This window comes from Anomaloglossus baeobatrachus, chromosome 2 (genome assembly GCF_048569485.1).
Source record: "Anomaloglossus baeobatrachus isolate aAnoBae1 chromosome 2, aAnoBae1.hap1, whole genome shotgun sequence".
Lineage (NCBI taxonomy): Eukaryota > Metazoa > Chordata > Amphibia > Anura > Aromobatidae > Anomaloglossus > Anomaloglossus baeobatrachus.
This window is the reverse complement of record NC_134354.1, coordinates 2,572,473-2,596,672: the sequence shown is the minus strand read 5'-3', so window position 1 is coordinate 2,596,672 and position 24,200 is coordinate 2,572,473. Positions and strand designations below refer to the sequence as shown.

General features: G+C 52.9%; 1 protein-coding gene across 1 annotated transcript in view; it reads left to right on the top strand.

Moving 5' to 3' along the window:
• Positions 1 to 19,882, top strand: part of POGLUT1 (protein O-glucosyltransferase 1) — a 42,290-nt gene extending 22,408 nt beyond the window's left edge. Inside the window, exons 4-11 of the mRNA XM_075334826.1 lie at positions 11,175 to 11,310; positions 12,510 to 12,631; positions 12,720 to 12,779; positions 13,472 to 13,571; positions 13,756 to 13,814; positions 14,707 to 14,874; positions 18,112 to 18,168; positions 18,244 to 19,882. Coding sequence (XP_075190941.1) covers positions 11,175 to 11,310; positions 12,510 to 12,631; positions 12,720 to 12,779; positions 13,472 to 13,571; positions 13,756 to 13,814; positions 14,707 to 14,874; positions 18,112 to 18,168; positions 18,244 to 18,400 — 859 coding nt within the window. The 3' untranslated portion in view covers positions 18,401 to 19,882. The remainder of the gene's footprint in view (positions 1 to 11,174; positions 11,311 to 12,509; positions 12,632 to 12,719; positions 12,780 to 13,471; positions 13,572 to 13,755; positions 13,815 to 14,706; positions 14,875 to 18,111; positions 18,169 to 18,243) is intronic.
• Positions 19,883 to 24,200: the final 4,318 nt, after the last annotated feature.

The following is a 24,200-nucleotide window of genomic DNA, read 5'->3' as shown; positions in this document are numbered from 1 at the left end:
GTGTCTGCTGCCGTCAGTCTTCTCTTACTGTGTGTCGTGGTCGGGTCTTCTGCCATCAGTCTTCTCTTACTGTGTCTCCTATGGTCGTTTCTGCTGCCGTCAGTCTTCTGTTACTGTGTCTCCTGTGATCGGGTCTTCTGCCGTCAGTCTTCTGTTACTGTGTCTCCTGTGGTCGTGTCTTCTGCCGTCAGTCTTCTGTTACTGTGTCTCCTGTGGTCGGGTCTTCTGCCATCAGTCTTCTCTTACTATGTCTCCTGTGGTCGTGTGTTCTCCCGTCAGTCTTCTCTTATTGTGTCTCCTGTGGTCGTGTCTTCTGCCGTCAGTCTTCTGTTACTGTGTCTCCTGTGGTCGGGTCTTCTGCCGTCAGTCTTCTGTTACTGTGTCTCCTGTGGTCGTGTCTTCTGCCGTCAGTATTCTGTTAATGTGTGTCCTGTGGTCTTGTCTTCTGCCATCAGTCTTCTCTTACTGTGTCTCCTGTGGTCGGGTCTTCTGCCGTCAGTCTTCTGTTACTGTGTGTCCTGTGGTCGGGTCTTCTGCCATCAGTCTTACTGTGTCTCCTGTGGTCGTGTCTGCTGCCGTCAGTCTTCTCTTACTGTGTGTCATGTGGTCGTGTCTTCTGCCGTCAGTCTTCTGTTACTATGTCTCCTGTGGTCGGGTCTTCTCCCTTCAGTCTTCTCTTACTGTGTCTCCTGTGGTCGTGCCTTCTGCCGTCAGTCTTCTGTTACTGTGTGTCCTGTGGTCGGGTCTTCTGCCATCAGTCTTACTGTGTCTCCTGTGGTCGTGTCTGCTGCCGTCAGTCTTCTCTTACTGTGTGTCATGTGGTCGTGTCTTCTGCCGTCAGTCTTCTGTTACTATGTCTCCTGTGGTCGGGTCTTCTCCCTTCAGTCTTCTCTTACTGTGTCTCCTGTGGTCGTGCCTTCTGCCGTCAGTCTTCTCTTACTGTGTCTCCTGTGGTCGTGTGTTCTCCTGTCAGTCTTCTCTTACTGTGTCTCCTGTGGTCGTGTCTTTTGCCATCAGTCTTCTCTTACTTTGTCTCCTGTGGTCGTGTGTTCTCCCGTCAGTCTTCTCTTATTGTGTCTCCTGTGGTCGTGTCTGCTGCCATCAGTCTTCTCTTACTGTGTCTCCTGTGGTCGTGTGTTCTCCCGTCAGTCTTCTGTTACTGTGTGTCATGTGGTCATGTCTGCTGCCGTCAGTCTTCTCTTACTATGTCTCCTGTGGTCGTGTGTTCTCCCGTCAGTCTTCTCTTACTGTGTCTCCTGTGGTCGTGTGTTCTCCCGTCAGTCTTCTCTTACTGTGTCTCCTGTGGTCGAGTCTGCTGCCGTCGGTCTTCTCTTACTGTGTCTCCTGTGGTCGTGTGTTCTCCCGTCAGTCTTCTCTTACTGTGTGTCCTGTGGTCGTGTCTTCTGCCGTCAGTCTTCTCTTACTATGTCTCCTGTGGTCGTGTGTTCTGCCGTCAGTCTTCTCTTACTGTGTCTGCTGTGGTCGTGTCTTCTGCCATCAGTCTTCTCTTACTGTGTCTGCTGTGGTCGTGTCTTCTGCCATCAGTCTTCTCTTATTGTGTCTCCTGTGGTCGTGTCTTCTGCCATCAGTCTTCTGTTACTGTGTCTCCTGTGGTCGTGTCTTCTGCCGTCAGTCTTCTGTTAATGTGTGTCCTGTGGTCGTGTCTTCTGCCATCAGTCTTCTGTTACTGTGTCTCCTGTGGTCGTGTCTTCTGCCGTCAGTCTTCTGTTAATGTGTGTCCTGTGGTCGTGTCTTCTGCCGTCAGTCTTCTGTTACTATGTCTCCTGTGGTCGGGTCTTCTGCCATCAGTCTTACTGTTTCTCCTGTGGTCGGGCCTTCTGCCATCAGTCTTACTGTTTCTCCTGTGGTCGTGTCTTCTGCCGTCAGTATTCTGTTAATGTGTCTCCTGTGGTCGGGTCTTCTGCCGTCAGTCTTCTGTTACTGTGTGTCATGTGGTCGTGCCTTCTGCCATCAGTCTTCTCTTACTGTTTCTCCTGTGGTCGTGTTTTCTGCCGTCAGTCTTCTGTTACTATGTCTCCTGTGGTCGTGTCTTCTGCCGTCAGTCTTCTCTTACTGTGTCTCCTGTGGTCGTGCCTTCTGCCGTCAGTCTTCTGTTACTATGTCTCCTGTGGTCGTGTCTTCTGCCGTCAGTCTTCTCTTACTGTGTCTCCTGTGGTTGTGTGTTCTCCCGTCAGTCTTCTGTTACTGTGTGTCATGTGGTCGGGTCTTCTGCCGTCAGTCTTCTCTTACTGTGTCTCCTGTGGTCGTGTCTTCTGCCGTCAGTCTTCTCTTACTGTGTCTCCTGTGGTCGTGTGTTCTCCCGTCAGTCTTCTGTTACTGTTTCTCCTGTGGTCGTGTCTGCTGCCGTCAGTCTTCTCTTACTGTGTGTCCTGTGGTCGTGTCTTCTGCCGTCAGTCTTCTCTTACTATGTCTCCTGTTGTCGTGTGTTCTGCCGTCAGTCTTCTCTTACTGTGTCTGCTGTGGTCGTGTCTTCTGCCGTCAGTCTTCTCTTATTGTGTCTCCTGTGGTCGGGTCTCCTGCCGTCAGTATTCTGTTAATGTGTGTCCTGTGGTCGTGTCTTCTGCCATCAGTCTTCTGTTACTGTGTCTCCTGTGGTCGGGTCTTCTGCCGTCAGTCTTCTGTTACTATGTCTCCTGTGGTCGTGTCTTCTGCCATCAGTCTTCTGTTAATGTGTTTCCTGTGGTCATGTCTTCTGCCAAAAAGTTTTCTGTTACTGTTTCTCCTGTAGTTGTGTGTTCTCCCGTCAGTCTTCTCTTACTGTTTCTCCTGTGGTCGTGTTTTCTGCCGTCAGTCTTCTGTTACTGTGTCTCCTGTGGTCGTGTCTTCTGCCGTCAGTCTTCTGTTAATGTGTTTCCTGTGGTCATGTCTTCTGCCAAAAAGTCTTCTGTTACTGTTTCTCCTGTAGTTGTGTGTTCTCCCGTCAGTCTTCTGTTACTGTTTCTCCTGTGGTCGTGCCTTCTGCCATCAGTCTTCTCTTACTGTGTCTCCTGTGGTCGTGTCTTCTGCCATCAGTCTTACTGTTTCTCCTGTGGTCGGGTCTTCTGCCATCAGTCTTACTGTTTCTCCTGTGGTCGTGTTTTCTGCCGTCAGTATTCTGTTACTGTGTGTCCTGTGGTCGTGCCTTCTGCCGTCAGTCTTCTGTTACTATGTCTCCTGTGGTCGTGTCTTCTGCCGTCAGTCTTCTGTTACTGTGTGTCCTGTGGTCGTGTCTTCTGCCGTCAGTCTTCTGTTACTGTGTGTCATGTGGTCCAGTCTTCTGCCGTCAGTCTTCTGTTACTGTGTCTCCTGTGGTCGTGTCTTCTGCCATCAGTCTTCTCTTACTGTTTCTCCTGTGGTCGTGTTTTCTGCCGTCAGTATTCTGTTACTGTGTGTCCTGTGGTCGTGCCTTCTGCCATCAGTCTTCTGTTACTATGTCTCCTGTGGTCGTGTCTTCTCCCGTCAGTCTTCTGTTACTGTGTCTCCTGTGGTCGTGTGTTCTCCCGTCAGTCTTCTCTTACTGTGTCTCCTGTGGTCGAGTCTGCTGCCGTCGGTCTTCTCTTACTGTGTCTCCTGTGGTCGTGTGTTCTCCCGTCAGTCTTCTGTTACTGTTTCTCCTGTGGTCGTGTCTGCTGCCGTCAGTCTTCTCTTACTATGTCTCCTGTGGTCGTGTGTTCTGCCGTCAGTCTTCTCTTACTGTGTCTCCTGTGGTCGTGTGTTCTGCCGTCAGTCTTCTCTTACTGTGTCTGCTGTGGTCGTGTCTTCTGCCATCAGTCTTCTCTTATTGTGTCTCCTGTGGTCGTGTCTTCTGCCATCAGTCTTCTGTTAATGTGTCTCCTGTGGTCGTGTCTTCTGCCGTCAGTCTTCTGTTACTATGTCTCCTGTGGTCGGGTCTTCTGCCATCAGTCTTACTGTTTCTCCTGTGGTCGGGCCTTCTGCCATCAGTCTTACTGTTTCTCCTGTGGTTGGGTCTTCTGCCGTCAGTCTTCTGTTACTATGTCTCCTGTGGTCGTGTCTTCTGCCGTCAGTCTTCTGTTACTATGTCTCCTGTGGTCGTGTCTTCTCCCGTCAGTCTTCTGTTACTGTGTGTCATGTGGTCGTGCCTTCTGCCATCAGTCTTCTCTTACTGTTTCTCCTGTGGTCGTGTTTTCTGCCGTCAGTCTTCTGTTACTATGTCTCCTGTGGTCGTGTCTTCTGCCGTCAGTCTTCTGTTACTATGTCTCCTGTGGTCGTGTCTGCTGCCGTCAGTCTTCTCTTACTGTGTCTCCTGTGGTTGTGTGTTCTCCCGTCAGTCTTCTGTTACTGTGTGTCATGTGGTCGTGTCTGCTGCCGTCAGTCTTCTCTTACTATGTCTCCTGTGGTCGTGTGTTCTCCCGTTAGTCTTCTGTTACTGTTTCTCCTGTGGTCGTGTCTGCTGCCGTCAGTCTTCTCTTACTGTGTGTCCTGTGGTCGTGTCTTCTGCCGTCAGTCTTCTCTTACTATGCCTCCTGTGGTCGTGTGTTCTGCCGTCAGTCTTCTCTTACTGTGTCTGCTGTGGTCGTGTCTTCTGCCGTCAGTCTTCTCTTATTGTGTCTCCTGTGGTCGGGTCTCCTGCCGTCAGTATTCTGTTAATGTGTGTCCTGTGGTCGTGTCTTCTGCCATCAGTCTTCTGTTACTGTGTCTCCTGTGGTCGGGTCTTCTGCCAAAAAGTCTTCTGTTACTGTTTCTCCTGTAGTTGTGTGTTCTCCCGTCAGTCTTCTGTTACTGTTTCTCCTGTGGTCGTGTGTTCTCCCGTTAGTCTTCTGTTACTGTTTCTCCTGTGGTCGGGTCTTCTGCCATCAGTCTTACTGTTTCTCCTGTGGTCGTGTTTTCTGCCGTCAGTATTCTGTTACTGTGTGTCCTGTGGTCGTGCCTTCTGCCATCAGTCTTCTGTTACTGTGTTTCCTGTGGTCGTGTCTTCTGCCAAAAAGTCTTCTGTTACTGTTTCTCCTGTAGTTGTGTGTTCTCCCGTCAGTCTTCTGTTACTGTTTCTCCTGTGGTCGTGCCTTCTGCCATCAGTCTTCTCTTACTGTGTCTCCTGTGGTCGTGTCTTCTGCCATCAGTCTTACTGTTTCTCCTGTGGTCGTGTTTTCTGCCGTCAGTATTCTGTTACTGTGTGTCCTGTGGTCGTGTCTTCTGCCGTCAGTCTTCTGTTACTGTGTGTCATGTGGTCCAGTCTTCTGCCGTCAGTCTTCTGTTACTGTGTCTCCTGTGGTCGTGTCTTCTGCCATCAGTCTTCTCTTACTGTTTCTCCTGTGGTCGTGTCTTCTGCCGTCAGTATTCTGTTACTGTGTGTCCTGTGGTCGTGCCTTCTGCCATCAGTCTTCTGTTACTATGTCTCCTGTGGTCGTGTCTTCTGCCGTCAGTCTTCTGTTACTGTGTGTCATGTGGTCCAGTCTTCTGCCGTCAGTCTTCTGTTACTGTGTCTCCTGTGGTCGTGTCTTCTGCCATCAGTCTTCTCTTACTGTTTCTCCTGTGGTCGTGTCTTCTGCCGTCAGTATTCTGTTACTGTGTGTCCTGTGGTCGTGCCTTCTGCCATCAGTCTTCTGTTACTGTGTCTCCTGTGGTCGTGTCTTCTGCCGTCAGTCTTCTGTTACTGTGTCTCCTGTGGTCGTGCCTTCTGCCGTCAGTCTTCTGTTGCTATGTCTCCTGTGGTTGTGTGTCTTCTGCCGTCAGTCTTCTCTTACTGTGTCTCCTGTGGTCGTTGTGATGGTGGGATATGGGGGGAGGTGTATCTTGCTGAACAGATTCCTATTTCAAGCTTGGTTCATTGTCTTATTTGAACTACTTCTGTGTACATTTCTATTGTTGTAGGTAATCACCCCCTATAGTGCAAGGTTGTATCCTCTTGAGGCACTTCCATCCCTGGGAGTAGGGGGAGGTGGGCCTAGAGTCCAACTAGTGTAAACTCTCTGCTTACCTGGGAGATTCAGTCAGTCTGTGTGAAACTTGAAGAAAGAAGATTGATCCTCTGGGAGGGAATAGCTGAGGCTGGATCCTAGAGTCGGTGTATGGACAGTTACAGACTGGAGATCAGTGGCCACGTGGGTTGGACTCAAGGACTCAAGGACCATTGCCCTATTTTCCCTGGCATCGGAATACCAGGCGGTGCCCCTGGATCTTTTGTTTTGTTGTGGACTCCTTGCAGACTTTAAGTATCTATATTTATGTTTGGTGCTTTATCTATGTGGTTCAAATAAAGCCCTTTGGATTGTTCATTGGCCCGTTGTCCCTCCTTGCTCTGCTGTACACCCCGTCACAAACTGGTTGGCAGCGCTGGGATCAGAGCAGAAGGAATGAAGGACAATGGCTCAACATCCGGAACCAGCACTGCAGAGTACAAGACCTGGACTTTGGGGAGCCTGCAATCAAAGGCCCGTGAAGTAGGAGTTTTGTTTCAAAGGACTCTCCAAGGAGCAGCTGATTGAGGCGCTAGAAGGAGTCTGCTCGCAAAATGACGTGGAGGAAGGAGCCTCACAGCAAACGGAAGAAAGACGGCAGCCGGAGGTAAATACCCAAAAAAGTCAGTGGGTTGTGTGGTACGAGGAGGAGATGGCCTTGCTGGGAGAGGAGACCACCATAGAATATAAGATGGAGGTCATGCGTGGAGCTAAAGAGAAGGAGCGCAGGATGGAGGAGATGGCATTGCTGGATAAGCAGCTTGCTGTGGAAGCCGCGAGAGGTTCCAGACAGACTGTAACCCCAGCACCCACCATGAGGGAACTTCCCAGAGTGTCCCGCAAAGACTTCAAGCAGTTTAATGAGGCTGCTGGTGACATTGAGGGCTTCTTCCAGGACTTTGAGCATCAGTGTCGATTAATGGAAGTCCCAGAAAGGGAGCACGTCCGGCATCTGGTTGGGCTCTTAGAGGGTGGAGCTGCCGCAGCCTATAGAGCTATGGACCCTCGGGGGAACTGTGAGTATGCGGATATTAAACAGACTATTCTAGAACATTATGCTGTAACGCCAGACACTTACAGGACTCAGTTCCGTACTCTAGCATGTGATGAGGAAGTGTCCTTCAAGATGTATGCCCACAAACTCAAACATCTGTGGCATCGTTGGCTGGAGACAGAGGAGGCCTTAACCTTGGAGACCGTCCTCCAGGTCCTCCTAAAAGAGCAGTTTTACTTCAAGTGCCCCGCTGAGATCCGGGAATGGGTGCGTGAAAGGAGACCAGCCACTGTGGAGGAAGCTGCAGCTCTAGCTGATGAGGTGCTCACTATCAAGCCTCAGTGGAAGAAGCTGCTAGCAGAGGGAGCAAAAATGACCAGCTCCCCAACACCAGAGGTTCCTTGTCCTTCAGTGCCCAATGTTCCTCGACCTCCCAGATCACCACCTCATGTGGATACCCGTGTGTATGTGCCTCAAGTTGTTTCTACCACATTTTCTGGAATGCAACGAGGAGAGAAAGTAGAAGAGCGAAGATGTTATAGCTGTGGGCATCCCGGACATCTGCGGGCCACATGCCCATCTATCCCGTGGAGTCATCCTCCAAATCAACAACCACCTCCAGCACCTGCACCTCCCTATCAGTCACCAAGGTCTCCTACCTACTTCTCCAGAAGGCAAACTGGAAGGAGTGAGACGCAGCGCAGATGTTATCAATGTGGGCAGCCTGGTCATCTGCAAGCTCACTGTCCTGGTGTTCAGAGGCAGAACAGCTGCAGACCACCTTTGCCTGTCCATTATCTACAGACACCTTCAACAGGAGAAGAGCTGGATTCTAGCCCTGATGATTTGCCAAGTGACTCTGATATGTTGACTTCCCTACCAGGAGTCTATGGAGTGCGAGCCACAGCCGTCCGTTCTTATGATCTTCAGCATAAACATCTACAGGAGGTTGTGCTGGATGGCCAAAAAGTTGTTGGCTTTCGTGACACTGGGGCTTTTCTCACCATCGCAGATCCCCGAGTAATTCAACCAGAAACAATTCAAAAGGGACCAGGAATTGCCATTGAATTGGCTGGAGGTACTCAGAGATATATTCCAAGAGCGAGAGTGACCCTGGATTATGGCTTTGGGGCAAAACAATGCATAATCGGTGTGATGAGCGGCCTTCCTGCAGACATTCTTCTAGGGAATGATGTGGGAGATATACAATGCCAATTTGTGGGTGCAGGAAGCAGAGTTTGAGTGAGGGAGGACACAAAAGGAAGCTTGTCCTTCCAACCCTATCGCTCTACAAGGGATTACCTACAGCTTTTCCATCCAATACAAGCGTGGAAGCCAACACCAGAATGCTGATGGACTGTCCCAGCAAGAAGAACCATAGACTATTCACAGCTGAGCAACATGGACGTAAGTAAGATGGCCAGAGGTCTGTGTAGACCTCGTGGCATACTCACTTATTAAAAAGGGGGGACAGGTTGTGATGGTGGGATATGGGGGAGGTGTATCTTGCTGAACAGATTCCTATTTCAAGCTTGGTTCATTGTCTTATTTGAACTACTTCTGTGTACATTTCTATTGTTGTAGGTAATCACCCCCTATAGTGCAAGGTTGTAGCCTCTTGAGGCACTTCCATCCCTGGGAGTAGGGGGAGGTGGGCCTAGAGTCCAACTAGTGTAAACTCTGCTTACCTCGGAGATTCAATCAGTCTGTGTGAAACTTGAAGAAAGAAGATTGATCCTCTGGGAGGGAATAGCTGAGTCTGGATCCTAGAGCCGGTGTATGGACAGTTACAGACTGGAGATCAGTGGCCACGTGGGATTGCGTTTTGTTGTTCACCTGTTGGACTCAAGGAACTCATATAAGGACCATTGCCCTATTTTCCCTGGCATCGGAATACCAGGCGGTGCCCCTGGATCTTTTGTTTTGTTGTGGACTCCTTGCAGACTTTAAGTATCTATATTTATGTTTGGTGCTTTATCTATGTGGTTCAAATAAAGCCCTTTGGATTGTTCCTTGGCCCGTTGTCCCTCCTTGCTCTGCTGTACACCCCGTCACAGTCGTGCCTTCTGCCGTCAGTCTTCTGTTACTGTGTCTCCTGTGGTCGGGTCTTCTGCCGTCAGTCTTCTCTTACTGTGTCTCCTGTGGTCGTGTCTTCTGCCGTCAGTCTTCTCTTACTGTGTCTCCTGTGGTCGTGTCTGCTGCCGTCAGTCTTCTGTTACTGTGTGTCCTGTGGTCGTGTCTGCTGCCGTCAGTCTTCTGTTACTGTGTGTCATGTGGTCCAGTCTTCTGCCGTCAGTCTTCTGTTACTATGTCTCCTGTGGTTGTGTGTTCTCCCGTCAGTCTTCTGTTACTATGTCTCCTGTGGTCGTGTCTTCTGCCGTCAGTCTTCTCTTACTGTGGTCATGTCTTCTGCCGTCAGTCTTCTCTTACTGTATCTCCAGTGGTCGTGCCTTCTGCCATCAGTCTTCTGTTACTGTGTCTCCTGTGGTCGGGTCTTCTGCCGTCAGTCTTCTGTTACTATGTCTCCTGTGATCGGGTCTTCTGCCGTCAGTCTTCTGTTACTGTGTCTCCTGTAGTTGTGTGTTCTCCCGTCAGTCTTCTCTTACTGTGTCTCCTGTGGTCGTGTCTGCTGCCGTCAGTCTTCTCTTACTGTGTCTCCTGTGGTTGTGTCTGCTGCCGTCAGTCTTCTCTTACTGTGTCTCCTGTGGTCGTGTCTGCTGCCGTCAGTTTTCTGTTACTGTGTGTCATGTGGTCCAGTCTTCTGCCGTCAGTCTTCTCTTACTGTGTCTCCTGTGGTCGTGTCTTCTGCCGTCAGTCTTCTCTTACTGTGTCTCCTGTGGTTGTGTCTTCTGCCGTCAGTCTTCTGTTACTGTGTCTCCTGTGGTCGGGTTTTCTGCCATCAGTCTTCTGTTACTGTGTCTCCTGTGGTCGTGTCTTCTGCCATCAGTCTTCTCTTAAGGCCACTTTACACACAGAGATAAATCTTTGGCAGATCTGTGGTTACAGTGAAATCATTGACATATTGTTCCATTTGTACACAGCCACAAACCTGGCACTGATTGTCCACAATTTCAATGCAACCACAGATCTGCCGCAGATTTATCTTTGTGTGTAAAGTGGCCTTTACTGTGTCTCCTTTGGTCGGGTCTTCTCCCGTCAGTCTTCTGTTACTGTTTCTCCTGTGGTCGGGTCTTCTCCCGTCAGTCTTCTGTTACTGTTTCTCCTGTGGTCGGGTCTTCTCCCGTCAGTCTTCTCTTACTGTGTCTCCTGTGGTCGGGTCTTCTCCCGTCAGTCTTCTGTTACTGTTTCTCCTGTGGTCGTGTCTGCTGCCGTCAGTCTTCTGTTACTGTGTCTCCTGTGGTCGGGTCTTCTGCCGTCAGTCTTCTGTTACTGTGTCTCCTGTGGTCGTGCCTTCTCCCGTCAGTCTTCTGTTACTGTGTCTCCTGTGGTCGTGTCTTCTGCCATCAGTCTTCTGTTACTGTGTCTCCTGTGGTCGGGTCTTCTGCCATCAGTCTTCTGTTACTGTGTCTCCTGTGGTCGTGCCTTCTCCCGTCAGTCTTCTGTTACTGTGTCTCCTGTGGTCGTGCCTTCTCCCGTCAGTCTTCTGTTACTGTGTCTCCTGTGGTCGTGTCTTCTGCCGTCAGTCTTCTGTTACTGTGTCTCCTGTGGTCGGGTCTTCTGCCGTCAGTCTTCTCTTACTGTGTCTCCTGTGGTCGTGTCTTCTGCCGTCAGTCTTCTGTTACTGTGTCTCCTGTGGTCGTGCCTTCTCCCGTCAGTCTTCTGTTACTGTGTCTCCTGTGGTCGTGCCTTCTCCCGTCAGTCTTCTGTTACTGTGTCTCCTGTGGTCGTGCCTTCTCCCGTCAGTCTTCTGTTACTGTGTCTCCTGTGGTCGTGCCTTCTCCCGTCAGTCTTCTGTTACTGTGTCTCCTGTGGTCGGGTCTTCTGCCGTCAGTCTTCTGTTACTGTGTCTCCTGTGGTCGTGTCTTCTGCCGTCAGTCTTCTCTTACTGTGTCTCCTGTGGTCATGTCTTCTGCCGTCAGTCTTCTGTTACTGTGTCTCCTGTGGTCGTGTCTTCTGCTGTCAGTCTTCTGTTACTGTGTCTCCTGTGGTCGTGTCTTCTGCTGTCAGTCTTCTGTTACTGTGTCTCCTGTGGTTGTGTCTTCTGCTGTCAGTCTTCTGTTACTGTGTGTCCTGTGGTCGTGTCTGCTGCTGTCAGTCTTCCCTTACTGTGTCACCCGTGGTCACGTGTCTCTCTTCTCGCGCAGATGTAGCGGGGTGGAGCACTTCCTTCTGGATCTCCTGCCAGATTTGCCGGATATGGAAATGGTGATCAATGTCCGGGATTACCCTCAGGTTCCTCACTGGATGTCTCCGGTCGTCCCCATCTTCTCCTTCAGTAAGGTGAGATATTCCGGTTGCGCGGACACTTCCCATCGTTAGATGATGGACTGAAACATGGGTGAGCTGGGAACAGACATCTGGGGACGTTCAGACGGTGCCTGACAGGAACCTGGAGACAGGTGGGAATGTGGACAATGCAAGTGTAGACGGGCAGGTAAATTGGACGTGACTGGCGGGAATGTGAGCGAGGCGGGAGCTCATGGGCAGGTGACAGGCGGGGACGTGGACGAGGTGGGAGCTGACGGGCAGGTACACTGTAGGTGACAGGCGGGGACGTGGACGAGGTGGGAGCTGACGGGCAGGTACACTGTAGGTGACAGGCGGGGATGTGGACGAGTGGGAGCTGACGGGCAGGTACACTGTAGGTGACAGGCGGGGATGTGGACGAGTGGGAGCTGACGGGCAGGTACACTGTAGGTGACAGGTGGGGACGTGGTGGGAGCTGACGGGCAGATACACTGTAGGTGGCCGGCGGGGACGTGGACAAGACGAGAGCTGACAGGCAGGTACACTGTAGGTGACAGGCGGAGATGTGGATGAGGTGGGAGCTGATGGGCAGGTACACTGTAGGTGACAGGTGGGGACGTGGTGGGAGTTGACGGGCAGGTACACTGTAGGTGACAGGTGGGAGCTGACGGGCAGGTACACTGTAGGTGACAGGCGGGGACGTGGACGAGGTGGGAGCTGACGGGCAGGTACACTGTAGGTGACAGGCGGGGACGTGGACGAGGTGGGAGCTGACGGGCAGGTACACTGTAGGTGACAGGCGGGGAGGTGGACGAGGTGGGAGCTGATGGGCAGATACACTGTAGGTGACAGGCGGAGATGTGGATGAGGTGGGAGCTGACGGGCAGGTACACTGTAGGTGACAGGCGGGGACGTGGACAGGAGGGAGCTGACGGGCAGGTACACTGTAGGTGACAGGTGTGGACGAGGTGGGAGCTGACGGGCAGGTATGCTGTAGGTGACAGGCGGGGACGCGGACAAGGTGGGAGCTGACGGGCAGGTACGCTATAGGTGACAGGCGGGGACGTGGACGAGGTGGGAGCTGACGGGCAGGTACACTGTAGGTGACAGGCGGGGACGTGGACGAGGTGGGAGCTGACGGGCAGGTACATTGGAGGTTACAGGCGGGATGTGTCCGAGAGGGGAGTAAACACCGATCACGTGCTTTCTCACTTTTGCCCCATTTCCTCCAGACACCAGATTACCAGGACATCATGTATCCAGCCTGGACATTCTGGGAGGGTGGCCCCGCTGTGTGGCCCATCTATCCCACAGGACTGGGGCGCTGGGACCTAATGCGAGAGGAGCTGGATCGGTAAGTGTGAGACGGTGACTGGTGCGGGTCATGGGGCTCCTCGTCCTCTCTCGCCCCTCACCCGATCTCCCTGTGTTGTGATTGTTAGGACAGCTGAGCGCTGGCCATGGGAGAAGAAGACTCCGAAGGGTTACTTCAGAGGGTCCAGGTAGGACAGAGTGCGGGGGTCCGTGCTCTTCTGTCTCCACCATCTTCATATCTGTACCCCATATCTCCTCACCTCATGCACCCACATCTCCTCACCTCACTCCTCATACACCCACATCTCCTCACCTCACTCCTCATACACCCACATCTCCTCACCTCGCTCCTCATACACCCACATCTCCTCACCTCCCTCCTCATACACCCACATCTCCTCACCTCGCTCCTCATACACCCACATCTCCTCACCTCGCTCCTCATACACCCACATCTCCTCACCTCGCTCCTCATACACCCACATCTCCTCACCTCATACACCCATATCTCCTCACCTCGCTCCTCATACACCCACATCTCCTCACCTCATGCACCCACATCTCCTCACCTCACTCCTCATACACCCACATCTCCTCACCTCGCTCCTCATACACCCATATCTCCTCACCTCATACACCCACATCTCCTCACCTCATACACCCATATCTCCTCACCTCGCTGCTCATACACCCACATCTCCTCACCTCACTCCTCATACACCCACATCTCCTCACCTCACTCCTCATACACCCACATCTCCTCACCTCATACACCCACATCTCCTCTCCTCGCTCCTCATACGCCCGCGTCTCCTTCTCCTTCTTTTCTGGACTCTTTTACATTTGTCGTCAGTTGTTTCTCTTCTCATTCACCTGATAGGACGAGTCCAGAGCGAGACCCCCTGATTCTGTTGTCCCGGGAGAATCCTGACCTGGTGGATGCAGAATACACCAAGAACCAGGCCTGGAGGTCCGAGAAGGTAAAGACTCCTCCAAAGCCGCGGTCACAGCTTCTCATTAGTCACGGCTGCCGACTGCCACTCAGCTGATTATGTCCCTGCTCAACTGTGCATGGCCCCGCCCGGAAGTCTGTGGCCCCGCCCGTTAGTCTGTGGCCCCGCCCAGATGTCCAGTCTTATTATCAAAGGCTTCTTCTTGTTACAGGACACTTTGGGGCGACCGCCGGCAAAAGAAGTTCCATTAACGGATCACTGTGCCTTCAAGTATGTCCACCGCCCTGTGCATGTGTTTATACCCTCTGTATACCTTCCATATATCTTCTATTCCTCTCTGTATACGCCCTGTTCTCCTTTATATACCCTCCGTATACCCTCTATTCTCCACTGTATACCTTCTCGTATACCCTGTATTCCTCTGTATACCCTCTGTATACCCTCTGTATACCCTATGTACACATCCTTTTCCCCTCTGTATCCCCCTATTCCTCTGTATACCCTCTTTATACCTTCTGTATACCCTCTTTACACTTCCTTTTCCTCTCTGTATACCACCTATTCCTCTGTATATCCCTTATTCCTCTGTCCAGTCCTGTTCCCACTCTGTATACCCCCTATTCATCTGCATACCCTATGTACACTTCCTATTCCTCTGTATACCCTCCGTCTACTCCCGTTCCCTCTCGGTTTATCCTCTGTATACCCCCTATTCCTCCGTATGCTCCCGTTCCCACTCTGTATACCCCCTATTCCTCTGTATACCCCCTATTCATCTGTCTGTGACACCCCCCCCCCTATTCCTCCGTCCCCTCCCGTTCCCCCTTGGTTTATCCTCTGTATATCCCCTATTCATCTGTCTGTGACACCCCCCCCTATTCCTCCGTCCGCTCCCGTTCCCACTCTGTATACCCCCTATTCCTCTGTATACCCCCTATTCATCTGTCTGTGACACCCCCCCCCCTATTCCTCCGTCCCCTCCCGTTCCCCTTGGTTTATCCTCTGTATACCCCCTATTCCTCCGTCTGCTCCCGTTTCCCCTCTGTATACCCCCTATTCCTCTGTATACCCCCTGTTCCTCTGTGACCCCCCCCCCCCCCCATTCCTCAGTCCCCTCCCGTTCCCCCTCGGTTTAGCCTTCCTCTGTCCCTCTTCCTGGCAGGTACCTCTTTAATTTCCGGGGTGTTGCGGCCAGTTTCCGGCTGAAGCATCTCTTCCTGTGCGGCTCCCTGGTGTTTCATGTGGGAGATGAGTGGCAGGAATTCTTCTACCATCGTCTGGAGCCGTGGGTGCATTATATTCCGGTGTCCCCCGACCTGTCCGACGTGCGGTAAGTGCCCCCCGTGTATATCCGCCTGTATACCCCGTCACCCCTCCCCCACACAGTTATTAGGTGCAGGAATCTGTCCAGTGATGAATCGTGATTTCAGCTCTGAAGGCCGCTGTTTCTGATGTCAGTGAAGTGGAGACTTTCAGGGTTAATTAAAGGGGGTGACCAGAAATTTGTGACGCGTTCAGGATCCGCAGCCGTTTCTCTATGATTCCTCATGCCAGGGAAGTGACGGACGCGATACCCGCCCCATACATGACTGTCCGTGTTTAACCCTTTGTGGAGAATCCAACAGTCACTGAAATCCGATCAATCCTTTTAGTTAAACCAGAACGAATCACAAAGATTCAGTCACCGGCCAAAGATTTCTGCATTGAGAAAGTATTCACACCCTTCATTTTTTCCACATTTTTCTCATTAAACCTACAACCTTATCTGTCTGTGACACGGCGCGGAGTACAAGTGTCTGTGACGTGAGAGGAAATGATTCCGGGATTTCTAAATATTTTATACATATAAATCTGAACATTCTTATGTGCATTAGTATTCAGCCCCCGGAGTCTGATCCCTTAAATACAATCCTGACTGACCAGTCGCCGCCAGAAGTCACATAGTCAGCACATCGCCTCCTCCTGGGTGATCTCTCCTCAGTATAACTACAGCTGTTCTGTGAAGACCTCAGAGGTTTGTGTGAGAAGATTAGGGATCAACCAGCAGCATGAAAACCAAGGAACCCACCAGACAGGTCAGGGATCAACCAGCAGCATGAAAACCAAGGAACCCACCGGACAGGTCAGGGATTAACCAGCAGCATGAAAACCAAGGAACCCACCAGACAGGTCAGGGATCGACCAGCAGCATGAAAACCAAGGAAACCACCAGACAGGTCAGGGATCAACCAGCAGCATGAAAACCAAGGAACCCACCAGACATGTCAGGGATCAACCAGCAGCATGAAAACCAAGGAACCCACCGGACAGGTCAGGGATTAACCCGCAGCATGAAAACCAAGGAACCCACCAGACAGGTCAGGGATCGACCAGCAGCATGAAAACCAAGGAACCCACCAGACAGGTCAGGGATTAACCAGCAGCATGAAAACCAAGGAGCCCACCAGACAGGTCAGGGATCAACCAGCAGCATGAAAACCAAGGAGCCCACCAGACAGGTCAGGGATTAACCAGCAGCATGAAAACCAAGGAACCCACCAGACAGGTCAGGGATCGACCAGCAGCATGAAAACCAAGGAGCCCACCAGAGAGGTCAGGGATTGACCAGCAGCATGAAAACCAAGGAGCCCACCAGAGAGGTCAGGGATTAACCAGCAGCATGAAAACCAAGGAGCCCACCAGACAGGTCAGGGATCAACCAGCAGCATGAAAACCAAGGAGCCCACCGGACAGGTCAGGGATCAACCAGCAACATGAAAACCAAGGAACTCGCCAGACAGGTCAGGGATCAACCAGCAGCATGAAAACCAAGGAACCCACCAGACAGGTCAGGGATCAACCAGCAGCATGAAAACCAAGGAACCCACCAGACAGGTCAGATAATGAGGAGGAAAGCAGGGTTAGGTTATAGAAAATAGCCCAAGCTCTGAACATCTCACCGATCACTGCTCAATCCTTGATCCAAAAATGGAAGGAGTACGGCAGAACTGCAAACTTACAAGACATGGCGTCCACCGAGACTGACACCCTAAGAAAGAGAGCACTAATGAGAGAAGAGCCAGATCTGTGCTCCCAAATCCAAATACCCCCTCCCTTTTGAGCCCCACAATGTGCATAAATTACAGTTAGCATCCACATGTTTGGCATTGTTATAGTGAGGAGAGTCTAATTTATGGGTTGTGTGTCGCGAGAAGCACGAGCTAGGCACAATTTACAGGCACTACAATGTACTGGGCACTACAATGTCCTGAACAGTAGAAGGGCTTATTTGCAGTTTTTAACTCTGCAACATTCACTGTATTTGACATCATGGGTGCTTTCCAAACACTAAATCAGCACTAAATATGACAAAAGATGAACTCCCAGAGCGGTGTAATTTCCACTCTGGGGTCACTTGTGGGGGTTACTTCTGTTATGGCTTTAGGGGTTCTGCAAATAGAGCCTGCAAACTATTCTAGGAAAGTCTGTGCTCCATAAATCAAATGTCGCTCCTTCCCTCCCGAGCCCTGCGCTGCTGCCAAAAAATACTGTAGTCACATGATGAGGTCCCTAAAAATGGTTCTGTAAATTGTTGGAAAAATGAGAAATTTCTGATAAACTCTGACCCTTGTAACTGCCCAACAAAAAGGGACGCTTCATAAAGTGACGAGCGGGGGACGGGACTTATCTATTCTGTGGGACATAGAGTTTCACCAAACTCCCAAATTTTTCACAAATAAACACAAGAAATCTCGTCCTAATGTTTCACCTTTGTGAAATCCAATGTGAGATGAAAAAGCAGTGGCCAAGTCCCCCTGGTGGTGCCCGAGTTTCCCGCCGTGCCCGAGTTTCCCGCCGTGCCCGAGTCTCCTGGCGGTGTCTGAATCCCCGGCGGTGCCCGAGTCTCTCGCCATGCCCGAGTCTACCAGCGGCGTCTGAATCCCCTGCAGTGCCCGAGTCACCCCCCCCCGGTGGTGCCAGAGTCTCCCCGGCGGTGCCAGAGTTTCCCGGCGGTGTCTGAATCCCTGGCGGTGCCCAAGTTCCCCCCCCCGGCGGTGCCCGAGTCCCCCGCCGGTTCCCGAGTCCCCTGGCGGGAGTCCCCTGAATCCCCGGCGGTGCCCGAGTTTTTCTTTCTTGCCGTGCCCGAGTCTCCCGGCGGTGTCTGAATCCCCAGCGGTGCCCGAGTCTCCCGGCGGTGTCTGAATCCCCGGCGGTGCCAGAGTTTCCCGCCGTGCCCGAGTCCCCGACCATGCCTGAATCCCTGGGATCCACTGAAGATCCAAAGATGTCACCTTTATAATGTGACGCTGCAGCGAGGAAGGTGAACACATGCCGGGGGTGAAAGGGTTAACATGTAATAGATGAATATATATATTTTTGTGAATCGTCATCTGTAACTTTATGAATTTTAGAGATCATTTCCTCTTAAAGTTTCTTAACTGTTCCCAATAACTGTAATTCTGACCAGGGGTGCCCAGACTTTTGCATGCCACTGTATCTGCTCCGTCCCCACCGCCGCTCCCCCATCGCTATCCCGTACCGCCTATCTTCCCGCGTTCATTCTGACTTTTCTCTGGTTTCTGGGCAGAGAGCTGCTGGAGTTTGTGAAGGAGAATGATGATGAAGCTCGGAGGATAGCGGAGAGGTAGGACTCCCCCCATATCTGCCCCCCCTCCCCTCCCCTGATGACGCCCCTTGTAATGTGATGTTCTCTGTGCAGGGGCCGTCAGTTCATTAGCGAGCACCTGAGGATGCAGGACGTCTCTGACTACTGGCGCGCGCTCCTCACCAACTACTCCTCTCTGCTCACATACCGGGTCAAGCAGCGCAAGGGCTACCGAGAGGTGACGAGGGGTCCGGGACACAGTGAACTCTGACCATGTGACATCAGCCCCATCTCTCCACCCCGGCAAACATCTTTGTCCACAGACTTTCCTGGAGACAGCGTCGTATCTCCACACATTCAGTAATGGAACCACAAAATATGAAGACAAGCTCAACCAAACCTCACAGTGAGTGGAGCAGGACAAGAGAGGGGCAAATCTTCATCACTGCACTTTGTTAGGGCTTGCCCTCCACCCAGGAGCCCTGCCCCGTACAGCTGCAGCTCCACCAAACCAAGACTTCCCTCCACCCAGGAACCCTACCCCGAGGAGCTGTGACTCCATCAAACTAAGACTGTCCTTCACCAAGAAGCTCTACCGCATAGAGCTGTGTCTCCACCAAACAGAGACTTCCCTCCACCCAGAAACCCTACCCTGAGGAGCTGTGTCTGCATCAAACTAAGACTGTCCTTCACCCAGGAGCCCTACCCTGAGGAGCTGTGTCTCCATCAAACCGAGACTGCCCTTCACCTAGGAGCCCTGCCCATAAAGCTGTGTCTCCATCAAACCGAGACTGCCCTTCACCTAGGAGCCCTGCCCATAAAGCTGTGTCTCCATCAAACCGAGACTGCCCTCCACCCAGGAACCCTTCCCCGAGGAGCTGTGTTTGCTTCAAACTAAGACTGCCCTCCACCTAGGAGCTCGGCCCCGTAAAGCTGCAGCTCCACCAAACAGAGACTGTCCTTCACCCAGGAGCTCTACCCCGTAGAGCTGTGACTCCACCAAACCGAGACTACCTTTCACCCAGGAGCCCTACCCCGAGGAGATGTGTCTCCAATTCGAGACTTCCTTCCACCCGGGAGTCCTACTCCGTAGAGCTGTGACTGCACCAAACCAAGGAATCTGGTTTATATTAAAATTTTCTGAAAAAAGCCTGAAATTCATTGTGTCTGAAAGACTGAACGCCACAACCTGCCGACAGTGAGCAGCCGGGAGAGAGGACAAAGTCAGCCGTAGAGATAGGGAGGGGACGCTACAAAAGTTTCACTCAGTAATATCAGTGAGGTACTCTGCTGTTTATAACAGGATACTAGTGTTTCAATAAAGGGTCCGGTCACACGGGGGGAGAGGATACTATACAGGATCTGGTCACACGAGAGGAGTAGATATTATATAGGGTCCGGTCACACGAGGGGAGAGGATATTATACATGGTTCGGTCAGACTGGGGACAGGATACTATAGAGGATTTAGTCACACGAAGGGAGAGGATACTGTACATGGTGCAGGCAGACAGGGGAGAGGATACTATACAGGGTCCAATCACACGGGGGAGAGGATACTATAAAGGGTCTGGTCACACGAGAGGAGGGGATCCTGTACATGGTCCGGACAGACAGGGGAGAGGATACTATAAAGCAGGGGTCTCAAACACGCGGCCCGCGGGCCGCATGCGGCCCTTCAGGGGGCTTCTTGCGGCCCGCAGGCCCGTGGACCTGGTAAAGATGGCGACCGGTGCAGGGGCCGCAGCTGCCAGTTATCTATTTCAGTTTACAGTTTTGTCTTTGCCGCGCACAGTGAAGTTCTCAATGCAGAACGCAATAACAGCCGCCTGCCAATCAGAGGCAAGCACCTGCTGCATATGACCTCAGATGCTTGCCTGTGATTGGCCAGTGGCTGTTGTGCAGTGAGAACTGCTTTGCACGCGCCGGCCGAAAGTTCAGCGGTGACAGCAGCTGTGATCATTACCGGGTCCACGTGCCTGCGTGCTGCCGACAGCAGGTGAGAAGAATGTTTTTGTGTGTATGGGGGTTTTTGTGTTGCTGGCTGAGGCTGCAGTGTGTGTGTGGCATGCCGTGTGTGTGTGTGATTCTGTTGCTGGCTGAGGCTGCACAGAGTGTGTGTGTGTGTGTTAGCTGAGGCTGCACAGGGTGGGGGTGGTGGTGTGAGCTGATGAGGCTGCACAGGGTGGGGGGGTGGGTGGTTGTCTTGTGAGTTGATGAGGCTGCACAGGGTGGGGGGGGTGGTGGTGTTAGCTGATGAGGCTGCACAGGGTGGGGGGGGGGGTGGTGGTGTGAGCTGATGAGGCTGCACAGGGTGGGGGGGGGGTGGTGTGAGCTGATGAGGCTGCACAGGGTGGGGTGGTGGTGGTGTGAGCTGATGAGGCTGCACAGGGTGGGGGGGGGGGTGGTGTGAGCTGATGAGGCTGCACAGGGTGGGGGGGGTGGTGGTGTGAGCTGATGAGGCTGCACAGGGTGGGGGGGTGGTGTGAGCTGATGAGGCTGCACAGGGTGGGGGGGGGGGTGGTGTGAGCTGATGAGGCTGCACAGGGTGGGGGGGGTGGTGTGAGCTGATGAGGCTGCACAGGGTGGGGGGGGGGGTGGTGTGAGCTGATGAGGCTGCACAGGGTGGGGGGGGTGTGGTGTGAGCTGATGAGGCTGCACAGGGTGGGGGGGGGGGGGTGTGAGCTGATGAGGCTGCACAGGGTGGGGGGGGGGGGTGGTGTGAGCTGATGAGGCTGCACAGGGTGGGGGGGGGGTGGTGTGAGCTGATGAGGCTGCACGGGTGGGGGGGGTGGTGGTGTGAGCTGATGAGGCTGCACAGGGTGGGGGGGTGTGTGTGTGTGAGCTGATGAGGCTGCACAGGGTGGGGGGGTGTGTGTGTGTGTGTGAGCTGATGAGGCTGCACAGGGTGGGGGGGGGTGTGTGTGTGAGCTGATGTGGCTGCACAGGGTGGGGGGGGTGTGTGTGTGTGAGCTGATGTGGCTGCACAGGGTGGGGGGGGTGTGTGTGTGTGAGCTGATGAGGCTGCACAGGGTGGGGGGGGGTGTGTGTGTGAGCTGATGAGGCTGCACAGGGTGGGGGGGGTGTGTGTGTGAGCTGAGGCTGCACAGGGTGGGGGGGTGTGTGTGTGTGAGCTGAGGCTGCACAGGGTGGGGGGTGTGTGTGAGGTGAGGCTGCACAGGGTGGGGGGGTGTGTGTGAGGTGAGGCTGCACAGGGTGGGGGGGTGTGTGTGAGGTGAGGCTGCACAGGGTGGGGGGCGTGTGTGTGAGGTGAGGCTGCACAGGGTGGGGGGGGTGTGTGTGTGTGAGCTGAGGCTGCACAGGGTGGGGGGGGGGGGGTGTGAGCTGAGGCTGCACAGGGTGGGGTGTGTGTGTGTGTGAGCTGAGGCTGCACAGGGTGGGGGGGGGGTGTGTGTGAGCTGAGGCTGCACAGGGTGGGGGGTGTGTGTGTGTGTGTGTGTGTGTGTGTGTGAGCTGAGGCCGCACAGGGTGGGGGGGGTGTGTGTGTGTGAGCTGAGGCTGCACAGGTTGGGGGGGGGGGGGTGTGAGCTGAGGCTGCACAGGGTGTGTGTGTGTGTGTGTGTGTGTGTGTGTGTGAGCTGAGGCTGCACAGGGTGGGGGGGTGTGTGTGAGGTGAGGCTGCACAGGGTGGGGGGGGTGTGTGTGAGGTGAGGCTGCACAGGGTGGGGGGGTGTGTGTGAGGTGAGGCTGCACAGGGTGGGGGGGTGTGTGTGAGCTGAGGCTGCACAGGTTGGGGGGGGGGTGTGTGAGCTGAGGCTGCACAGGGTGTGTGTGTGTGTGTGTGTGTGTGTGTGAGCTGAGGCTGCACAGGGTGGGGGGGTGTGTGTGAGGTGAGGCTGCACAGGGTGGGGGGCGTGTGTGTGAGGTGAGGCTGCACAGGGTGGGGGGGGGTGTGTGTGTGTGAGCTGAGGCTGCACAGGGTGGGGGGGGGGGTGTGTGTGAGCTGAGGCTGCACAGGGTGGGGTGTGTGTGTGTGTGAGCTGAGGCTGCACAGGGTGGGGGGGGGGGGGTGTGTGAGCTGAGGCTGCACAGGGTGGGGGGTGTGTGTGTGTGAGCTGAGGCTGCACAGGGTGGGGTGTGTGTGTGTGTGTGTGTGTGTGTGAGCTGAGGCCGCACAGGGTGGGGGGGGGTGTGTGTGTGTGAGCTGAGGCTGCACAGGTTGGGGGGGGGGGTGTGAGCTGAGGCTGCACAGGGTGGGGGTGGGGGTGTGTGTGTGTGTGTGTGTGTGTGTGTGTGTGTGTGTGTGTGTGTGTGTGAGCTGAGGCTGCACAGGGTGGGGGGGTGTGTGTGTGTGTGTGTGTCTGTGTGTGTGTGTGTGTGTGTGTGTGTGTGTGTGTGTGAGCTGAGGCTGCACAGGGTGGGGGGGGTGTGTGTGTGTGTGTGAGCTGAGGCTGCACAGGGTGGGGGTGTGTGTGTGTGTGTGTGTGTGTGTGTGTGTGTGAGCTGAGGCTGCACAGGGTGGGGTGTGTGTGTGTGTGTGTGTGTGTGTGTGTGTGTGTGAGCTGAGGCTGCACAGGGTGGGGGGGGGTGTGTGTGTGTGTGTGAGCTGAGGCTGCACAGGGTGGGGGTGTGTGTGTGTGTGTGTGTGTGTGAGCTGAGGCACATTGCTACAAGGGGACAAGGATGCACACATTTTTACAGAATGGGAAACAAGATGGGGCACATTACTACAAGATGTTGGCCAAAATTACTATGCGGTGGTTATTGTAAAACTGTATTACTTATAAAAAGGGGAAAAAATGTGTGTGTGTGTATGTATATATATATATATATATATATATATATATATATATATATATAATATATTACACACTACACATTTGTTATAATGGACAAATGAAAAATGTTCAAAAACAGTGATTCAAGGGTGTATAGAAAGAAAAAATGGTACCACTACCAATGTCACTTTGTCCTGAAAGGAATGCGGCCCCTCAAATTATTTTTTTCCTGTGTGCGGCCCATACACCCAGCCGAGTTTGAGACCCCTGCTATAAAGGGTCCGATCACACGGGGGAGAGGATACTCGAAAGGTTCTGGTCACACGAGAGTAGATACTATGAAGGGTCCAGTCACATGATGGGAGAGGATACTGTACATGGTCCGGGCAGACAGGGGAGAGGATACTATAAAGGGTCCGATCACACAGGGGAGAGGATACTCGAAAGGTTCTGGTCACACGAGAGGAGTAGATACTATAAAGGGTCCAGTCACACGAGAGGAGAGGATACTGTACATGGTCCGGTCACACGAGAGTAGATACTATAAAGGGTCCAGTCACACGAGGAGAGAGGAGACTGTACATGGTCCGGTCACACGAGAGGAGTAGATACTATAAATGGTCCAGTCACACGAGGGGAGAGGATACTGTACATGGTCCGGTCACACGAGAGGAGTAGATACTGTACATGGTCCGGTCACATGAGAGGAGTAGATACTATAAAGGGTCCAGTCACACGAGGGGGGAGGATACTGTACATGGTCCGGGCAGACAGGGGAGAGGATACTGTACATGGTCCGGTCACACGAGGGGAGAGGATACTGTACATGGTCCGGTCACATGAGAGGAGTAGATACTATAAAGGGTCCAGTCACACGAGGGGAGAGGATACTGTACATGGTCCGGGCAGACAGGGGAGAGGATAGTACACAGAGAAACGGTCACATGAGGGGAGAGGATATGTCATGTTAACAATCTAAGGCCCCTTATACCCCCCTCCAGAGCTAGCACAGAGGTGAGTGTAGCTATGATGACCTTATGTGATCGGCTCTTGGAGTGTGGCATTTATGACCGGGGCTTGGAAGCAACTGGAGAGAAAATTGTGCAAAGAAAAACGTCTCTTTGTCTTAAGAAATCTCTGACCTATGACCCCAGTTTTTAGAAGCCACGTTAATACGCGGAGCAGTGTCTTGCTTCGCTGGGCGATCGCTGGTATCCCGACAGATGGGTATTAACCAATAAAATCTCGATAGATGTATTGTGTTTATCTATGCGAAGGAAAAATGGAGATATGAAATATGACACTAAAATGGAGATATGAAATATGACACTAA